This window comes from Ictidomys tridecemlineatus, chromosome 6 (assembly GCF_052094955.1).
Source record: "Ictidomys tridecemlineatus isolate mIctTri1 chromosome 6, mIctTri1.hap1, whole genome shotgun sequence".
Lineage (NCBI taxonomy): Eukaryota > Metazoa > Chordata > Mammalia > Rodentia > Sciuridae > Ictidomys > Ictidomys tridecemlineatus.
The window spans coordinates 5,298,426-5,319,551 of record NC_135482.1 but is presented as its reverse complement, the minus strand read 5'-3'; the positions used below and the strand labels follow the sequence as shown (position 1 = coordinate 5,319,551).

The 21,126-nt window shown below is 45.6% G+C and overlaps 1 protein-coding gene across 1 annotated transcript in view; it reads right to left on the bottom strand.

Annotated features, from left to right (window-relative positions):
• Positions 1-16,470, bottom strand: part of Arfgap3 (ARF GTPase activating protein 3) — a 44,912-nt gene extending 28,442 nt beyond the window's left edge. The window contains exons 1-4 of the mRNA XM_078052614.1: positions 16,290-16,470; positions 11,478-11,596; positions 3,606-3,678; positions 730-861 (exon numbers count right to left, since the gene is read on the bottom strand). Coding sequence (XP_077908740.1) covers positions 730-861; positions 3,606-3,678; positions 11,478-11,596; positions 16,290-16,358 — 393 coding nt within the window. The 5' untranslated portion in view covers positions 16,359-16,470. The remainder of the gene's footprint in view (positions 1-729; positions 862-3,605; positions 3,679-11,477; positions 11,597-16,289) is intronic.
• Positions 16,471-21,126: the final 4,656 nt, after the last annotated feature.

The following is a 21,126-nucleotide window of genomic DNA, read 5'->3' as shown; positions in this document are numbered from 1 at the left end:
CAGTGCTCACAGTATTTTTGTGTTCATTCCAGACATACACAGAGCAGCAAAAACCAAGTAGCAGAAGAAGCACATTCGAGCCAAGGCTGATAAGGCAAGGCCCGCTTCCCTGCCTCAGTGCTCGGCCTGGAAACAAGGTCCTCTTGGCAGACACTCCAGTACCACGCTTTTCACATTTTTTGGTTTTTTATTGCTAATTTCATTGTTTAAAAAGGCCCCTGAGTACAGTGCTAAAGGCTGTCAAGTGTCCCTAAGCTCTGAAGGCTGTGGTGTGTCTCCGTGAGAAGATGATGTGTGAGGTAAGGTTCACTGAGCATGAGGTCCAGCCCCTGGCTGCTGGTTCAGTGTTCATGAGTTACCACATGTTATACAAGCTTCATTCATTCATTCATTCATTCATTCTTACAGTGTTGGGGAGCAAACCCAGGGTCCTGCACATGCTAGGCAAGTGCGCTACCTCTGAGTGGCTCTCCCAGTCCCTGAGTGAGCTACCCTCAGACAAAAACACATGTGCCATAAGGGCCATGTGCTGGGTGATGAAGAACCTCACCTACAGCTGCCAGGAGTGAGGCTTCAGGACTCGCTGATCCATATTCACTGCCAGTTTATGGAAAATAACTACCTTGAATAAGGAGAGCCACTGCACACTGCTTCTTATAAGAGGCTCCAGGGGAAAGCTCTACTGTGCCGGGAAAGCATTACGTCCAAGAGAGACACTCGCCTACTCACATCGGTGCCGTGTTTCCGGGTAGCCTGGGAGGCCAGAGACTTGACCCTCTCCCTGTAGAGCTGGGCTGCGCGGCTGTTGTACTTGGCATTGGTGTCGTTGGTGGTACACCCATGTTGATGGAAAAAGGAAGACTGCAGGGAGAGCGGGCAGAGTAACAGAAATGACCGAGAGCCCTGTTCCACATGACGCGGGGTCCAAGACCAAAATACTTTGAACACCGCCAACAGTTCTAAAATAAATTTCCTTTGTAAAATCCAAAGGTAACATAATGCATCAATAAAACTGGATGTGAGATGTGCTTTATAATATGAAGCCAGGGACACTCTACCACTGAGCTACATGCCCTGTCTTTTTAAACTTTTTATTTGAGACATGTTCTAAGTTCTTGAACCTGTGATCCTCTTGACTCAGAACTATTTTTAATTCATGAGCAATCAATTCCAACTTGGACTTCATTAAATCAGAAGTTTTGACAAGTTGGTTAGGTGCTCTTCGAACCCCTACCCTGTGCAGCACCCTTTCTTCATCAGCAGAGATAACGGCACAGGCGAGGTGACAGCGAAAATGTTCAAACAATTAGAAGAAACGGCCTTCACCACTTCACGAGAGTCCACACGTACAAAGGAATCACAGAACTCATGTGTGAGTTAAAGCGGGTCTTCTAGAGACTGGCACAGGCCATCCTTGCAATGACCCAATCTGATCAGGGCCAGTACTGACGGCCCACATCTCTCAGTTCCTGTCCAAAGCTGGGCGTGGGCATTGTCCCATCAAATGCTCACAGTCACTCTGTCACGCGGTCACCACTGCCACTACACTGGACGGGTGAGGAAATTAAGCACAGAGGGACTCAACAACGCACCCAAGGTGACAGACAGCAAGGGCAGAGCTGGGGTTCAAAGCCAAGAAGACGGGTTCTAGGCCCAGTCAGCAGCTCTGCCGTCTCCCCTCTCCCAGACTCCCTGTCTCCTTATGTTCACTGGTGGGGGCGAGCTGCTCTCTGCACACCTGAAAGGGTGAGCTGGAGGGCTGCTGACTCCAACCCTCAGCAATAAGGGCAGCACTATTGAGTCCGTGAGCATTGTGCTAATGAGAAAGGGTTTCTAACAATGTGCTGGAGACACCTAGTGTACACATGAAGAGGCACAGAGGGAAAAAAAGGAATGGTTATTGCAATGGTTCATCGCCCTCCAGAGCTAGCCCCTACCTGACCAGATTGTGTCCCTTAGCACTTAATTTCCCTCATTAGGAAATATCCAATCCAACTTAAGACAACAAAGTTAATGGAATTTTTCTGCTAAGGTGGTAATAATGAAAACGAGATGAGAAACATTGACCTAAGGAATTCTGGCATTTTGTAAACTACTAATTTAGATATTAATTTAATTTTAAATATTATGCACTCTTTTAAAACTATAAATTATTTGAACTTTTTTGGGGGGGAGGTACATAGGATTGAAATCAGGGACACTGAGCCACATCCCCAGCCCTATTTCGTATTTTATTTAGAGACAGGGTCTTACTGAGTTGCTTAGCACCTCACTTTTTTTTTTTTAATATCTTTATTTTACTTATTCGTTTTTATGTGGTGCGGAGGATCGAATCCGGGGCTTTGCACATGCTAAGTGAGTGCTGTACCACTGAGTCACACCTCACTTTTGCTGAGGCTGGCTTTGAATTCGAGATCCTCTTGCCTGAGCCTCTCAAGCTGCTGGGATTACAGGAGTGTGCCATTGTACCCAGCTTTATCCGAACATTTTAAAAAGTTACTTTTATAGGGCTGAGGTTGTAGCTCAGTGGTTGAGTACTTGCCTCACATGCATGAATCACTGGGTTGGATCCACAGTACCACATAAAAAACTTTAAAAAATAAAAACAAAAATATTGTGTGCATCTACAACTAAAAAAAATGTTACTTTTGGGGCTGGGGTTGTGGTTCAGCGGTAGAGTACTCACCTAGTACATGTGATGCCCTGGGTTTGGTCCTCAGCACCACATAAAAATAAATTTTAAAAAAAGGTATTGTGTCTAACTACAACTAAAAAATAAATATTTTTTAAAAGTTACTTTTATATAGAAGTTACTATTTATAAGTTAATATGTGATATTTGTCTGCTATTATTGATATACAGGTTTTGTTAATACATACATGTTTTATATATGTATTAACAAATATATATTAACACATATATATGTTATTATATAATTGGGATTGAACCTGGGGCACTTTACCACTGAGCTATATATCCCTAGCCCTTTTACTTTTTGTTCTGAGAGAGCCTCCCTAAATTGCACAGGTAACCTTGAACTTGATCTTCCTGCCTCAGCCTCCAAAGTCCCTAGGGCTTACAAGCATGTGCCATAGACTGGTTGCAAAGTACAGGTTTTTTAACATGTAGATTTTATGCCTGCTATTTTATTGTCAATATACTTATTTTTTGGGGGGAAGGGTATTAGGAATTGAACCTAGGGGCACCTTACTTCTAAGCTACATCCTCAGCCCTTTTTAATTTTGTATTTTGAAACATGGTCTCCTTGTTAAGTTGCTAAGCCTGGCCTCAAATTTGTGATTCTCCTGCCTCAGCCTCCAGAGTCACTGGAAGTATAGTCCTGAGCCACAGCTCCTGCCCCATTGTTGATGTTTAAGCTTTCAGTGTGCTCCAACTCTCTACTCATGAGAGGGGGTCTTGTCTGTCACGCATACGCAGCTCCCTGTCCAACAGCTTTCTGCTTAAATCAGATGTTCAATACATTTTTTGCATAAATAAGCCCACCAGGTCTGTCTCTTAGCCCATATGGCCTCCCAAGCACACAGGAGCTGAACTTCTTTACCAGGGAATTTAAGCAACAAGGAAAAGGACTGAAATGAACTCACGGCATTGGCATTTCCTCCAACTTGCATGCATCGCAGCTGAAACCATGACCAGTTAGAATCCAACTCTGTAGATCTAAACAAAAAATATTCCTAAACGTTAATACTTCTCATTGCTAGAATCAAATCACTAAGCTTTTTTTTTTTTTTTTTTGGGAGGGGGGTATCGAAAACAGTCGTACCTAGCCACATCCCCAGCCCTTTTTTATTTTTTATTTTGAGACAGGGTCTCACTAAGTTGCTTGGGGCCTCCCTGAGTTGCTGAGGATAGCCTCAAACTTGCAATCCTCTTGCCTCAGCCTCCTGAGCCACTGGGATTACAGGTGTGCCCCACCACAAATGGTAAATCACTTTTGAAAACAAGGTTTCCTTGGGCTTTAGGATCCTGCAGAAGTCTGTGTTAACAGGGATACATACTTTCAGGATATCAGGGCTTCTGGCCAGGACAGTTAAGCAGCCCCTGAAGCCAAGGCCTCCCTGACCCTGTGGACTGCTGTCCTTTGCACTGCCCATGGGCAGGCCAATGGCACTGACTCCTGTAGGTCATCTCCTGTAGGGCACAGGGATGTGTCAGGGTCCTGGGGCTGCTGCAATTACTCCAACTGCTTGTCTCTCATCTTTAGGGAGTTATAAGCTAAAATTTTGTAACACATCTCTACCCAAAATAAATGTGCCATTTGGATGTCTTCAGGTCAGCTATCTACTTGCAAACTGTGACCTTCGAAGAAGCCTGCAGGATGCGCATACTGTGATCATCAGGTGGATGACATTACCACCCACAGGAAGCGGGGAAAGGCAGGTTGCCAGGCTCCTGAAGTGCAAGCTGTATGCCCCCCTCCTCCCACCATGCTTGACGTTCTCATCTCCAGCGGAACATCAGCTCAGAGAGGGCAAAGGAAGTAGTGTGCAGAGTACTGACGACGCAGTGTCACCAAAGGATTAATGGTAATCCATCTGGCCAGGTACCAGGTCCATAGACGTGAGCAAGAGCAAGGCAGGCCTGTCATCCCCATCACAGATGGGAGGAGGCGGAGCACGCTGCACACACTGACAGCAGGGGAGGGGACAAGCAAGCCCAGATACACCAGAATCTCCTTCTGGGCTACCCTCCCCTGGCTAATGCCTATGTCTGCTGGTGTCATTTAACTGTGTAAGTGTTAAGCTTCAAGATACAAATACACAATGACAAGTGCACTCCATGGTCATGTATAAAACGTAGAGATCAAACCACACTTTGTAAGAGATAGGCTTCTAAAATAAAAATAAAACAAGCAAAATTCCCCTCTGTTCAGAAAGTCTCACTTGGTAAAGGAAGAGGATCAGGCGATGCACCTTCCACTGAGTAAGCAATTAGCTCTTCTGAACCCCTCTCGGAAAGGTCTTGCTTAGGCACCTTTTCAGGAACATCCTCTCCCTCTGTGACCTCCCCACCTCGCTCCGTGTCACAGGGAAGCGGCTGACAGTACAGCCTCTGGAGAGACTGAGAGTGCCAACCTCAACTCTGCCTCTTACTGGCCATGTGACCTTGGAGAAGCGTTCACCTCTCTGTGCCTTATTTTCCCATCTACAAAGTAGGAATGATGACAGTGTTATTCATCCTGTTGGTGCAGAAGTGAAGTAAGCTAATATCTGAGAGTATGTGGACCTGGCCCTGATAAATAGCTTGTGGCTGGAAGTCCCATCAACGTCATTGCCATTGGTGGCCTGGACACCCTATTCCAGACAGGGCAGGCCCAAGCTTCCCCTGGTGCTCCTAGGCCAGAGGCGTCCATCACAGGTAGCTGAATATGGGCTGCCTTAACGTGTGTCCTCAGGTGAGGCCCTGCCTACTCTGCCTTGCTCTGACTCTGTGACTTTAGTCCTAAGTTCTCTTTACAAAAACGAAGCCCAAGAACTCTCTATGTATTTCTTAGAAATACAGTTCTATAAAAACTAAGGATGAGGGGCTGGGGTTGTAGCTCAGCAGTAGAGCGCTCCCCTGGCACATGTGAGGTGGTGGGTTCGATCCTCAGCACCACATAATAATAAATAAATAAATAAAATAAAGGTATTGTGTCCAACTACAACTGTTAAAAAAACAACAACAAAAAAAAACCTAAGAATGCATTGTTCTTAAACTGAGCTGCCAGGATTTTCTGTCAGAACACTGGACTTCTAGCTCCAAGTCTCTGGTGACGATGGCTCTGAACATGTCCACAGGAGCCTTAGGAAGAAAGTGAGCTCACAGCACCTCCTCCCACATGGGGCCAGGACTCCCTGCAGGTAATTTCTTATCTTCAATTTAGATTAGGAGATAAGTGAAAGCAGAGAGTGTAAGAACAAAGTAAAGAGGAAGGCAAGAAAGGCTACAGAAGTGTGTATCCCAACGGCTCCCATTACCAACCAGGTAAGCAAGGACACAGGGTCCCCAATTCCGACAATCCTGAGTCAAAATACAACCTTAAAAACTGTAAAAACCAGCTTCCCTTGAGGCTGCCAAAGTCAGAACTTTTTCTAAGTAGAGGATTTAAACAGATTTCAGAAGCTTATGAAATCAGAATGATCTTGCAAAGTCAACATAACAGTTTTCATATAATCAAAACTTAAAAGGGAATAAAGTACACAATTAACCTAGACGTGTACTCACAGACAGGCTCAGGAATGGCTTCTGGGCACCTGGTTGTTTGTGTGAAACTGTTCCATACAGGGTCAAGAAAGTGTCCCCTTCTATACTAACACAATGAGGGCGGCCTCCAGTGTCCCCTGAGCAGGCACCTGGCTGACTGGTAGCTGGGCTGGTTTCCAGTTCTCATGGAGATCTCTGCAGTCTGCCTTCTGACATCCTCGTATTCACCCCGGCCCCTGCCCCCTCCCCACAGAATCGTGTGGGGCTCCCATTTCATAAGCTCAGGAAATACTTAAAGGCAAACCTGAGAAGAAACAGCTCGAGGGAGCGAAGCAGCCTGACACTTGGGCATTCCAGAAACACAGGTGAAGAGTTCCAGCCCTCAGAGGTGGCGGGACAGGGCCACTTCAGTTGGGCCCAGCTTGCCATTTCTGTACGCTCTAACCTGCCTTCACCTGGTTTGCCGGCAAAAGCCATAGTTTATACTTTTCCTTTGTAAAATGTTGACTTGATATTCTACTTACAAAATAACAAACTCCACTTAACACTCCTCCCATGACACACTGCGAACAGTGGCCACGCCTGGGAAATGTGTGTGTGGCTGGCAGGGCAGGAAGAAGGGAGAGGGGATCCTAGAAGAGAGACTCTTGCATCTTACTTTATACTTCGGGGATGCTTGGGACTTTTTTCCAATGAACCAGTGTATGTAATGTTTTTTTTTTTATCAATAAAAATATTTAAAGAATAGCCATCCCCCAAATAAAACCCAAACCCATGCTGAGTACCTTTTCACCTTTGACTTCTCTTGTCCACATCCTACACTATTGCCCTCTGCTTATGCACTGATTTTTAATTGCTGTTTTTGAATCGTTCATAAGCAATATGATTCATACACACGTATTTATCTGACCTTTAAGACTAGTGGTGAAGCCTGCACCAGCCCAAACAGATCCTGCCATCCAGTCTCCTCCAGATCCAGCCCAGTCCTTCCCTCAACAAGGAACATACCAGAAAACTGCCTGCCTTCCTGGACCAGCGTACTCTGGCAGTATGCTTTAGAGGTGAGGAAGAGGGGGGCCAGATTATAATGCGAGGGAGTGGCAGGGAGAAAGAGGGAAAGAACACCGTCAGCAGAGAAAGGGAGTGTACTAGTTACCTCTGGTCTCAAGCCCAGTCCTCACGTGCTCTGGGCACACTGTTACCATATGTTAACTGTTATCAATCTGGGGAAAAGTACATCAAAATAAATCTAGACTGGAGGAGTAGCTCAGTTACAAAGTGCATGCTTTGCATGAGCAAGGTCCTGGGTTCAAGCCCCTGCAACTAACTAACTGACTAAATAAATAAAAATCTGGTTACATGGGCAATGTCTTTTTAACAACCAATGCTGGCAAAACTAAATATCATGTGCAAAAGAATGAAGTTGTACTCTTACCTCACACCATAAACAAGAAATTAACTCATCATGGATTAAAGACATAAATGTAGGACCTATGAAAATACGAAAAGAGGGAGAGCATCATGACATTGGATTTGGCAGTGGTTTCTCAGATATGGCACCAAAGGCGCAAGCAAAAAGGAAAACAGACAAACCAAACTTCATGGAAACTTTAAAATTTTATCAGAAGACTTATCAACAGAATAAAAAAAAAAGGAGAAAACACCTGGGAATCTTATGTGTGATAAGGAATTAATATCCTCCAAACATACAGAACTCCTAAAATTCAACAACAAAAAGCCAAAATAACCTGATTTTAAAATGGGCAAAGAGTGGAGTATGGTGGTGCACCACTGTAATCCCAGTGACTCAGGATGCTGAGGCAGGATGATTTCAAGTTCAAGGCAACCCTCAGTAATTTACCAAGATCCTCAGTAACTTAGCAAGACCCTGTCTCAAAATAATAGATAAAAAGGACTGGGATGTAGCTCAGTGGTAAAGCATCCCTGGGTTCAGTCCCCAGTACCAAAAAAAAAAAAAAAAAAGTCGGATAACTTGGGTAAACATGCTTCAAAGAAGATAGACAGACAGCCAATAAGTACATGAAAAGATGTCAACATCACTAGGAAACTGCAAATTGAACTACAACGAGACACGATCTCATATCCATTAGGATGGCTACTATAAAAAGTAAGTCAGTGGAGAGTGGCTCAGTGTAGAATGCTTGCATAGTATGCATGAAGCCATGGGTCCCATCTCCAGAGATGGGGAAAAAAGAAGAAAAAGAATGACATTGAGGGAGAGCATGCAGAAAAACTGTAACCCTTGTACATTACTGATGGGAAGAGAAAGCAGAACAGTCACTGTGAAAAGCAGTATGACGGCTTCTCAAGATATTAGAAGTGGAATTACCATCAGATCCAGCAATGCCACTTCTGTGTATGTGCACAAAGGAATTCAAAATAGATTCTTTTTTTTTTTTAAAGAGAAAGAGAGAGAATTTTTTTTTAATATTTATTTTTTAGTTTTCGGTGGACACAACATTTTTGTTTGTATGTGGTGTTGAGGATCGAACCCGGGCCGCACGCATGCCAGGTGAGCGTGCTACTGCTTGAGCCACATCCCCAGCCCCTGAAAACAGATTCTTATAGAGACTTTTTTTCCTTTTAAACAATAAACATTTATCATCAAAGAGATATCTGCATATGCTGTTCACGGCAGCACTGTTCACAGTAGCTGAGATGTGGAAGCAGCCCAAGGTCTATCCATGCTCGATGGACAAGTACACTGCAGTCCTGAATAAGGCAGGGTAGGGAACAGCCCCCGAATAAGGCTTCTTTAATGTAAAGGCCACTCCATGAAGTTAACCTTCCAAGCCTTCCTATCAATTCCTTTGTCCAGCTGGAAAAGGGAGACAGGACAGCGGGGCAGACCTGAGTGAAGGCCACAGACCCGAGGGCTAACCCGCAGGCTTAACCTTTTCCAATACCTGTTTAGCACAGATTTTGGCCAATAGCCTGGGTAGTGTACCAAGACCTGATCAGCACAGCTATCGCTCAGCACCCCTAGACTAGCACGTTTAAGTGGCAACCCTGCGGGCCTGCTCTTGCTGGAGCTCGGTCTCTTTGCTTCTCACTTGAATGAATCCTATTCTTTTAGGCTCACCCTTCCTCATCCATGGATTTCATTCTTCAAATTCACAAGACAAGAACCAGGGAAGAGGAGACAGGCAGGTGGCTGAGGCTGGCTGTTAACACTGGGGGCATGGCCCGCCATTAGCACTATGACATGCTGCTTGGTGGCAGTGGAGGAGAATCCAGCTTTGCCAGTTGCAATGCTTGGAGCTGATGCTGCAGACATTCTCTACTTTAACAGGTGCTAACACTAACAAAGGCTCCTGGGCTGCACAGGCCTGCCACTCAAGCAGCCTCCACCCATGGACAGAAGCAGAACACTGGTTTCATCTGGAACTCTGGTTTCAGTACATACCTACAATGGAATATTATTCAGCCTTAAAAAGTAAGGAAATTCTGACCTTTACTCCAATATAGATTATACTGAGTGACAAAAAAGTCACAGTGACAAAAAGACAAATACTTCTGACTCCACTCATATGAGGCACTTACAGGAGTCAAAATCATAGAGGCAGAAAGTAGAATGGTGATTGCCAGGGACTAGGGGGGACGGAAACAGGGAGCTATTGTTTAATGGGTATAGAGTTATCTTTACAAGACGGAGAGTGAGGGAGACGGCTGGCAGTGGTGGTGGCACATCATAAATGTGTGTACATATCTAGGCATTTACTCACTGACTTACCTATTGATTGAGAGATGGGGTCACACTGTGCTGTCCAGGGTGGTCTTGAACTCATAGGCTCAAGTGATCCTCCCACTTCAGCTTCCTGAGTAGCCGGGACTACAGATGTGAGCTACCACAGCCGGCTCATGAACGTATTAACTCATAACCGTACACTTAAAAATGGTGATAAGTTGCCTGTTATGTGTATTTTACTATAATAAAAAAAACCTGTAATACATAAATAAACTTGCCATAGCAACTAAATCCCTCAATATTTACAAAAGAGACAAGAACAGGATAGTATATTCAAAATATTTCGTAACCAAAGTGTAAGAAAAAAGGGGGAAAAAAAGAAGAAAATGATAGAAACCACAAGAATACACAATAACTGCCTTTATAAATAATTATCCAGAATTATATAGCTATATATTTAACTGACAGTGCCTTTACAAGCTGGTTTCTAAAATAACTCCATGAACTAGTAAGGTATTTTAATATATGAAAAAAGAATGCTATGCTGTGATTATTCCTAGGTTTTTGTGCCATCACACAAAATGTCGTTAGGAGTTACCACAGATTTTAATCCCACAGGAAAACTCGCTCTGTTGCAGCAATCACATCGTATCAATACTCTTTAAGTCATAGTAGAGAATAAAACTGCCATGATTCCAAGTAGCCTGGCCAGCAGGTTCTTTCCTTGGAAAAAGAGGTGACAGGGAAGTGGGTGAGCTAGTTGGAGGAGGTGAATCCTCCAGAGACCTGAGCCGTGGCTGCTCCATGGACCCTGCAGAGGGGCCTGGCAAAGGCCGTGGCCACTGACGTGCAGACCTTGCTCAGCTCCAGGCCTTAAGCCTGAACAGAGGCACTTTTCCACTTTTTATTTCAATTTATTTTGCTTCATAGGGTGGCCCTTCTCACTTCCCACTGTGGGCTCTCTGTGGAGAGGGGGCGCCTCTCTTTGGTGCCCACAGAGGTCCCACAGTGGCTCCAGCCATACTGTCAGAAGTGGAAGACGACTGGCAGAGGCCGCAGTGTGGCCCACGTCCTCAGGGAGAGAGCAGAGAGGCTCATGTTATAAATATTTGAAATCGTTACTAAAGTCAAATGAAAATCACTTACTCGGACTCCGGGCTATCAGTGTCCTTGGGAGTCAAAGCCAGAAGGGGACGTGGGAAGTGGCACCCTGATATAAGGGGGCTCCCACCTTACCTGAACAACCTCCTTGGTGTGTAGGAGGGACCCACAGCACTGAAGCCCTCTCCCAAGAGTGTGCACCTCCCACTAATAAAGGGACGGAAGGAAATGTTGCGTCACAGCCTCCATTCTGACTTGGTTGTCACAGTCACAGCCTCGTGTCTCTGACAAAATCTCCACTGTAGATGATACCTGAGTTACCAGGTTACTGAGGGACATAAGACTCAATCTCTATATCTCACAACCACCCTGCCATGTCAGAGCAAACATAATGAAAAAAGGGGAATGACCCCACATAACAACGGAATCTCTGCCGCCCAGCAAGGGAACAGTCACTTACCGAATGAAACTCAGGTGAACACCAAGTGACCGGTGTGACCCTGAGCAGTCAATGCAGAGAAACACCCCATAGGTTATGCTTGCCCAGCTGGGGTTTTTGGCACCACAATCAAAGCACACCTGAAATAAAAATGTTAAATTCATTTATTAATTAATTTGTATTAGCCAGATGAGTCACCAGCAGGGTATAGCGCGGGACTGGCCTGAAAGTTGTGTTACCTTCACAATCTAAACTTCAGTTATTAGAGAATGTTTCATTTAGGTGTTTAAAACTCTCAAATTTCCACTCCTTTTATATTAGATCTAAGTATATTAATTATGCTATTATTATAGTTAGATGAGCATACAGATCAAACTACATTATTATATACGTGTAACACTCTGCATTGAACGTAGTGGAGAACGAGGCTTGTAGGCCATCTCAATTATTACTTATCCAGGAAGCCTCAACAAGGACCCTGTAATCATGTAAAGGAGTCCTGCCCAGGAATGTGGACTGCTGGACATGCTCAGCTCTTACCGTCACTGGGCAGGGGCTGTATCTCACATGGGAGGTCCTCCATGTGTTCCTTCTCTACTCAGCCAGGGGTAGCCAGATGGTCCCAGTGATCCCCACCCTCATGTAATCTCCACTCTCACTTTACCAAATTGATCTGTGTGACACACAGAAGATGGCAGAAATGATGGCATGTTGCTTTCAAGGTCCTTCTCTTCCACCATGGGTGGATCACTAGCTCTGGGTAAAGCAGCCCTATCTCAAGGACACTCAGATAGCCTGGTAGAGAGGCTCAGGTGCCAAGCAACTGGGGTGAAGGCTGGTTCAACAGCCGGGGGGAGTAGAGACCTGCCCACACCACTTGAAGAGATGCTCAGAGGACTGAACCAGCCAGCTAAGCTGTCCCCACTCCTGGCCATCAGACCCTGTGCGAGAGAACATATGTTCAAATGTTCATTGGGGGTAATCTGACACACAGCAACAGCAACATGATAGGTGCGAGGCACATAGGAGTTGATAGCATCACAGATTCCACCAATAAATACTCGGTTCTATTTCCTGCAAGGCCCCATGCTGGTCTTGAAAAGCTCACTGTGTAGTGAGAGAGAGAGACATGACATTAAACTGCCCTGAAGTAACAGCCATTCAAGAGAGAGCCTCTCCTGTGGGGCACCAAACAGCGTGACTGACTGTTGAAAGTGCGCTGCTTCCAGAGGCTGGCTGTGACACCACATTGCTGTCAACTGATGCATGCTGTCATTTGCTATCCAGTACTATCCCCGGCACACACAAAGTGGACCCACAAAGATGATTCAGGATGTGTCTGCCCACATGGAGCCAGGGTCCAGCGGGCAAGACAATGAGTTATATGACTGTCTTAGCAAGCAGAGCTGGAGTGCAGGAGGTTTCTCGACAGGGTCCAGGAGGCATCTGGGATCTCCAGAACAGTGAGTGGCAAAAGCCTGCTTAGGACATTCCCTGTGGAAGGAGGGGACAGCAGAGGTTTGGTGTGTGTAGCTCTAAGCAGGAGAGTTTGAGAGTTACTTTTGAATGGTGACAAGGATGGCTATAAGAAGATGGGAGTGGGTTCCCAGATTTGTGGCATCCGCCTCCCACCCCTCACCCAGACCTGAGGAATCACTAAACTGCAGCTGCAGGGGGCGGGGCCCTGTCCATCTTGTTCTCCTGAGCTTAGCACCAAGCCTGGCACAGAGTGGCTACTATTAAATGGACAAACACGGGGCAACAGTGTGTGGGTGAGGGCTGGGTCCTGTGGAGGTCCGAAGGCAGCTAGAGAAACAGGTCTAGCACTCAGTGCTGCCTCCATCTCCTCTGTGAACAGAACCCAGCGCTCCCAGAGAAGGGACTGCACTGTGATTTTTTTATTTGTTTGGTTTTTGGTCCTGGAGATTGGACGCAGGGGCACTTTACCACTGAGCTACACCCCCAGTTCTTTTTATTTTTTATTTTGAGAAGGGTCTTGCTAAGTTACCAAGGGTTTTGCCAAATCGCTGAGAACTTGTGATCCTCCTGGCTCAGTCTCAGGAGTCGCTGGGATTATAGCATGGACCACTGCATCCAGCTAATCTTTTTTTTTAAGCTGGCCTCTCACTCTGTTGCCAGGCTGGCCTTAAACTCCCAGGCTCAAGAGATCTTCTTGCTTCAAGCTCCCGAGTGACAAGGACTACAGGCATGCACAACCATGCTGGTGCAAAGTAGATCTCTATCATATACAAGGGGAAAATATTGGATTCCATATCCTAAAAGTAAACCAAGTTGTGTAACTGCCTTTCATTAATCTTAGAACTTTTATAAAACTCCATTTTAAAAATGCTTATTGTTGTCTGACTCTTCCACATCATTAAAACTGTTTTTCATTTTTGTTCAGGTAATGGTTTCAAAATCAAGAAATAAAATAAACTACTGTGAAACATTACCAGAATATATTTTTGCAAATTGTTTAAAAATTTTGTTATAGAACATATAAAAATTTCCAATGGTATGTTCTTCATGATAAAAAATTTAAAATAGCTGACATTTATGGGATACTAGTCATGCATGTATTGCTCCAAATGTCCCATCTCATCTAATACTTAAAACAGTCCTTGAATTAGATTCAATTCATATCCTCATTTTCAGATGAGGGAAATAAGGCACAAAGTGGTCAAGTAACCTGTCCTAGGTAACAGAGCTAGAATAATAGAGTCTAGATAATTTATAAGCCTATACAAATCCCTCAAAATTATCTCTTGGTATAATGACAGACTTCATCCTTTCCCTTTGATGAATTGAATCAAAGAGAATACATCTTGATATGTTCTGAGATAAAGGAGATAAAAATATTTTCCACTTTGCTAACTGCAGATTAGGTCTTGTCTAGTAATGCAGTGACCATGATTACAAATAGATCAATCTGAATTTGAAAAGTAAGAAATGGGCACTGGAAAGTTCCTGGAGCCTTTCTCCTCTCATTCTCATACATCAAATAGACACTGCCCCCAATAAACTACTTCCTTCCTCATTTCTCTTATCAAAATAAATCTCCCTTCCACAATGAAGATTTAAAATGTACTGGGCACAGTGGCGCCCGCCTGTAATCCCAGAGATTTGGGAAACTGAGACAGTAGGATTGTGAATTCAAGGCAGTCTCAGCAACTTAGCAAGACCCTCAGCAACCTGGTGAGACCTTGATTCATAATAAAATATAAAAAGGACTGGGTGCCATGGCCATGCCTATAATCCCAGCAGGTCAGGAGGCTGAGGCAGGAGAATCCCAATTTCAAAGCCAGCCTCAGCAGAAGCAAGCTCTAAGCAATTCAGCAAGATCTTGTCTCTAAATAAAATACAAAATAGGCCTGGGGATGTGGTTCAGTGGTCGAGTGCCCCTCAATTTAACCTCTGGTATCCAAACCCCTCCCCCCAAAAAAGGGCTGGGGATATACTCTGGGTTCAATCCCTGGTACCAAAAAAAAAAAAAAAAAAAAGATATAAAACACTTAAATTTTGTAAAATTCAGAAACTTTCTATGCCATCACATTAGAGCTCATAAGCATACTCATTAACAGCTGTTCCCTTTGGGTGACAGTGGGGACCAGATAGAACTGTCCCAGGAAGGGTGGGGTGACAGGACAGCCCTTTGCACTCTGCAGGTTCCACTCTCCTTGTGATCCTTAGAAGGTGTCACCTTAGCCCCATGTGTCATCATTATACCTCCAGCCAGATGCTGAAAGTTGTAAAAGTTGTACAAGGTGTGTGGGGGGGAGAACCCTGGAGACAAAAAAAAAAGGAGTGTATGTTGGGGGGGGGTGCCCTAACTCCACAGAGAGCCAAAAGAGGGAAAGAGAGGGTCTGTGGTGGGATTCCTTAGGAATGGAAAAGAGTGGGAAGCCACTGAGAGATGGCTTAGCAGCGTTCCTGGAAAGGGAAACTGAGGCTGCCACTCAGGAACAAAGTGAACCAAGAGGTTCCAAGGGCTTCCCCCAATTCCCTGGAACACAGTAAAGGGAGAGCCATGCTTTCCCAGTACCCAGTTCCACCAGCTGGAGTTTCTGACCCCTGGGACCTGCTAGGTCCAGGGGCCCCTTGTGTCACTTGAGCCCTCCACTTGCAGCAGCCCTAGTATGATTAATGTATGCTCCCAGCTCTTCTCAGAGACGCCCTAGGAGCTGGCCCCAGACCTGGCAACTCATATTTGTCCACTACCCACCCCTCTGATCAAGTGTCAGGAACCCACAGATGCCCTGGCCTCTTCCTCCCAGGACCCCCAGGTGCCAGACCCAGCCCTCTGTCGGATCCCTTAGGTGCTCTGGCCTCCACCTCCAAGAAGCCCCCCTTCTGGGAGCAGAAGCCTAGGTGCCCAGCCCCTGCCCTCCGTTGGAGTCCCCATGTGTTCTGGCCTCCATCCCCTAGGAACCTCCAAGTGCTCTGGTCTCTTCCTCCTAGGACCACCAGGTACCCAGCCTCTGCCGTCTGTCGGAGCTCTCTGGTGCTGTGGCCTAGACCTCCCAGAAGCCCCCAGGTGCCTGGCCCCGGCCTCCACGTCGGAGCCCTCAGGTGCTCTGGTCTCCACCCGACAGGACCCCCATGCGCCTGGCCCGGGCCTCCACCCCCCCCCCCGCACCGCCCCCTCCCTGGCGGGGGCTGGGAGCGGCGCGCCTCCGGACCCGGGCGAGGCCCCGCTGCCGCGGCTCCACAGTGCGACGTGTCACAGGCCGGGCCGGCTCCTCCTCCCACGGCCTTGGCCAAGGCGCCCGCAGGGGCCGCCCGCGGTGTCCCGCGGGGAAGCCAGGCAGGCCCGAACACGCCAGGCGCCGTTACCTTGTTAGTGGGCACCGAGCGGAGGCGCTTGAAGATGGTCAGGATATCCTGCTTGCTGGGGTCCCCCATCGTCACCAGAGACCCGAGGTGCAGGGGCCCTACCGACCGGGAAGGACCGACCAGGAGCGGTTGCCGCCTCCTGGAGGCTGACGGAGCCGAGGGGCGGGGCTGCGCGCGACGGAGGCCCCGCCCACCTCCCCGCCCACGTCCGGAGCGCACGCGCCACGCGCCTTCCTAGGGGCTCCCGCGGGCCCCGCCCCGCCCCCGCCCCGCCCCTGGCGCCGCACGCGCGTGCGCAGGAGGGTCGCGCGCCCTCTACATGCCTTCTCCCGCCCTCGGCATCCGGCGTCTGCACGCGGTGTGGCGGGACGAGGCTTTCCGGGGCTGGGGCTCTCACGCGCTTATCGGCTGGGTGGTCTCCGTTTCGCCTGCGGGCTGTTTACGAGGCTAAGGTCTTCTCGTGGCCTTCTCACGAGAGCCGCAGATGTAGCTCTGCACATGGCAAAGGAGTTGGGGGAAGGGAAGGGCAGCCCTCACACGGGTTGTCGCCGTCGCCTTCTCTTTTAATTTTCCTGCTCCTGCATAAGCTAAGCTTCAAGTAGAAATCTGTGCTGGAAAATGAGTTCTCTTGAAGCCTGGTGTCACCTCCCGCCAGGAAGACCCCGGACAGAAGCCTGACTGGTAGCCTCCGCCCCGTGGGCGCGCTGGCATTTTTAGCCAGGGGTTGGACTGAGGTGGTTGGGGAGACGCTGGGAAACGCGGCCGGAGGTCGGGGCCCCTGTGGGAACTAACAGGTTTTGCCGTCAATACCTGGGCGCCGGTCCCAGTTCATCCAGGTGCTTCGAGCTCCGCGGTCAAGTTACTCTAAAAGCACGAGGAAGTTCAGTCAAAGCAACTGCCCAGCAGCCCCAAGAGCTGCTTCTGGGTGCAGTTGTAGAAAGGCCGTGGGGGACCCTTCCACTCCCAAAGCTGGCAATGCTGCCTGGAGACCCTGCGGGGAAGTGGTGGATTCACACGCCCAGGGCTGGACCTTTTCCAAGGAAGGAAAATTTACCACCTCCCAGAACAGTGCATCACTTTTGCAGACAGCTCTGCTTGAAAATTATTCCTTACATTCATAGTGTATACCGAGTAGTTTGTGCCCCTTCGGTGCCAGTTTGACTCTATAGAGAATGCCTGGCATGTTAATGAGGATCAGTCTTATCTTTCCTGATAGTAACGATGGTCCCATTTATTATTTGGAGCTGAGATCTTACTAAGTTATACCAGATTAGGGTGGAGTATTGTCCATGCTCCACTCTAGAGATTCTCCAGGGTAATTTTAAAAGGGCAATGAAGTATAGACAGAATCTATAGTAATAAGGAGGTAGGCAGGTGCCATTTGTACAACCTTCATTTTCTTTTCTCTCTGTGCTTAAATATTCATGGAACTTATTGCCACCTAATAGTATGTAGTATTTTATTTGCTTGACTGTCTGCCTCCTCTCAATGGAATATAAATTTCTTGAGGTCAAATGCTTTGTCAGCTTCTCTGTCCCCAACATTTAGAACAATGCCTTGCACACACTGTGAATTTAGTAAATATTTGTGGAATGGGCTTGTAGAAAACTATAAAATAATAATGAGAGAAGGCTAATATTCTATGAAATCATAGTAATTCTCTTGAGCCCACCAGAGAGCTGAGATTTCAAGACAACCAAGTAAGTGGAGTTTCAGAGAACTAGGCCATGAGAACTTTTCACCAGTGGCAGAGCAGAGAAGAAGGTGTCTGCCATAGAAGGTGGCAATAGGAAATAGCTAAAATTTTAACGAATTCTTAAAGGTTAAATATGGGTTAGCGGATTAGTTTGATTGATTTCCATAGAGGTTCCAAGGTAATTCAATGGAAAGGGTATAATGTTTGTATCAATGGTACAACTGGTCATTCATATGCAAAAAATAAAATAAACCTCAACTCATTCTTCATAATGAGTTTTTTCATAATCATATGAAAACTTAATTTGAAAGCCAGCTGCAGCTGTATGCACCTGTAGCCCCACCTACTTAGGAGGAAAGAAAGAGAAAAAGAGGGAGAAAGGAAGGAAGAAAAAAAGATTAACTTGAAAGACTCATAGACCTAGGTTTGGTAACTATATATAACTTCTGCTCCCTGTTTGTCATGTCCTTCCACCAAGATGCCTGCCTCATCTCAGGCCTAGAGTAATGGAGTTGGCCATCTATGGACTGAGACCTTTGAAACTGATATCCCTAAATAAAACTTTTTGTCTTCTAAAAAAAAAAAAAGGAAGGAAGGAAGAAGAAGAGGGAGAAAAGAAAATATGGGCGAAATATCGTATTTTATCATTCTCTTCTCCAGAAGAAATTGCAAAGAAAATGAAGACTAGGAGAAAACACTTGCACAACATATCTGATAAAGGACTTGTAAGATAGCAAAACAAATTATTTTTTTTAATCTTATATTTTTTTGGTGGGGTTCTTTTTTTAATATTTATTTATTGTTTGTATGTGGTGCTGAGGATCAAACCCGGGCCGCACGCATGCCAGGCGAGCGCGCTACCGCTTGAGCCACATCCTCAGCCCCTGGTGGGGTTCTTTTTTTTTTTTTTTTTTTTGTCTTTTTTGGAACTAGGGGTCAAACCCAGGGCTTTGCAAATGCAAGGCAGACACTTCGCCACTGAGCTACATCCCAGCCCCAAATGATTTTTTTAAAAAGGGCACTTTGGGGGGGGGGCGCTGGGGTTGTGGCTCAGTGGTATAGCGCTCGCCTAGCACGTGCAAGGCCCTGGGTTTGACCCTTAGCACCACATAAAAATAAATAAATAAAATAAAGGTATTGTGTCCAACTATAATTAAAAAATAAAATATTAAAAAAGGGCACTTTACCAAAGAAGATATAGAGGTGGGAAATTGGCTCATGAAAAGATATTCAACCTCACTAGTCATTAGAGAAATATAAATTAAAACAACAAGGAGTTACCACTATATACCTATTATAATAGCTAAAAGTTTTAAAATTTGCAAGGCTGTGGAACAATTAGAACTCTCATACATGGCCCCACATTGGAAACTCTGAGAGTCTACCACCCAGGGAGTGGATAAACACATTCTGGTATATTTACACAGACTACTAAAAAATAAAGAAACCTGTGTGGGGAGAGAATAGAAGTTCATTGGATTAGACAAAGAGGAATGAAGGGAAGAGAGGAGGGTAGGAATAAGAAGAACAGTAGAATTAATTTGATGTAACTTTCCTATGTTCATATGTGAATGAATGACCAGTGAAACTCCACATTATGAACAACCACATGAATGGAATCCTAACTAGGATAAGTTATACTCCATGTGTGTATGATATGCCAAAATACACTCTAGTGGGGCTGGGGCTGTAGCCCAGTGGCAGAGCACTTGCCTGGCACATGGGAGGCACTGGTTTCAACCCTCAGCACCACATACAAATAAATAAAGGTATTGTGTCCATCTACAACTAAAAAATATTTTTTAAAATGCAGTCTACTCTCATGTATATCCAAAAACAAACACAATTTATAAAAATAAAAAAACCTGATAGCAACATGAATACATCCCAAAAGGATTACACTATGTGAAATAAGCCAGTCACCTAAATCTACATACTGTATCATTCCATGTACAGGACCTTCAGGAAGATCCTTGTGGGAGAAACAGCATCCACTAAATATTGCACCTTGTGGTAAGGGCTGTAACTGAGATTCAGAAAACCACAGGAGAGAAAGTCACTTTTCTGAGGAACTAAAGAGAACTTTTCATAGGAGGACCTGTTCTACTGGGTCTTGTCCTTCTTGTGGAGCACTTGTATTCTGACAGGTATGGAACTTTATTATAAAGAGATTTTTCTCTAAGGTCAATGCCCCAGGGTGGTGCAGATGTGAGGTTTTATCGTGAATCTGGTGTCCTGAGTCCTCACTCATTTCTGCCTGGGTAAGTGGGAAGATGGGTCTTTCAAAAGTAGCAATGAACAATAAGAATAATAGAGGAGGAGAAAGAAAAGGCACATAGGATGACATTTGAGAAACGAGGGATAAAAAGAACACAGGAAGATTTTTTTGTTTTGGTTTTGATTTTTCATTTTTTTTCTTGGTGCTTTTCAGTGTACAACAGTGGAATTTGTTACGTATTCGTATGTGCACATGACATAACAATGTCAGCCCCTCTCCCTCTGAAAGAAAGGCTTGGCCCACTGACCACATTGCTTCCAGTGGAACTGTCCTTGCTCAGGTGAGGACCTCCTGGCAGGGTCACGACCTGAGTTTATTCACAGTTCAGCCAGGGCCCGCTGAGAGCCAAATGCTTTCCTGAAGGAAAACTAGACGTGCCTAGACAGTCCCAGGTAAATCACAAGGAAGGATAAGTACAGCCTGTGTTCCTTGCCCCTGGAGGACAACGCCCATGGACTTCAGTTCTGAAAGAAAAAAATGAACTCGTGTCTCTTAGACACGTCACTTCTGTGTAGGTCAGAAACATTTGAAAACCAATCAACTGAATTGGGACCAGACTCGTGACTTGTGTCAACCCTTATGTACTCAGGCAGTGCACACTTGGAAATGCACAAATATCCCATTTTAAAAGATAAAATATTTACATAACACTTGATAAGAAGTAAAAGTAGAAGCTGATGCATTTCCTTCTTTAAGGGGTAAATGGTTTGGAATTTCTTTATTACTGTAATATTTGCAATTTCAGCAAAAATAATTGGAAAGTTAAATTAAAGCGAATGGATACACAAAGACCTGTACTTGAATGTTTATAACAGTTGTATTTTCAAGCTGTTATGCTTTATTTGGAAATATTAAAAACAACC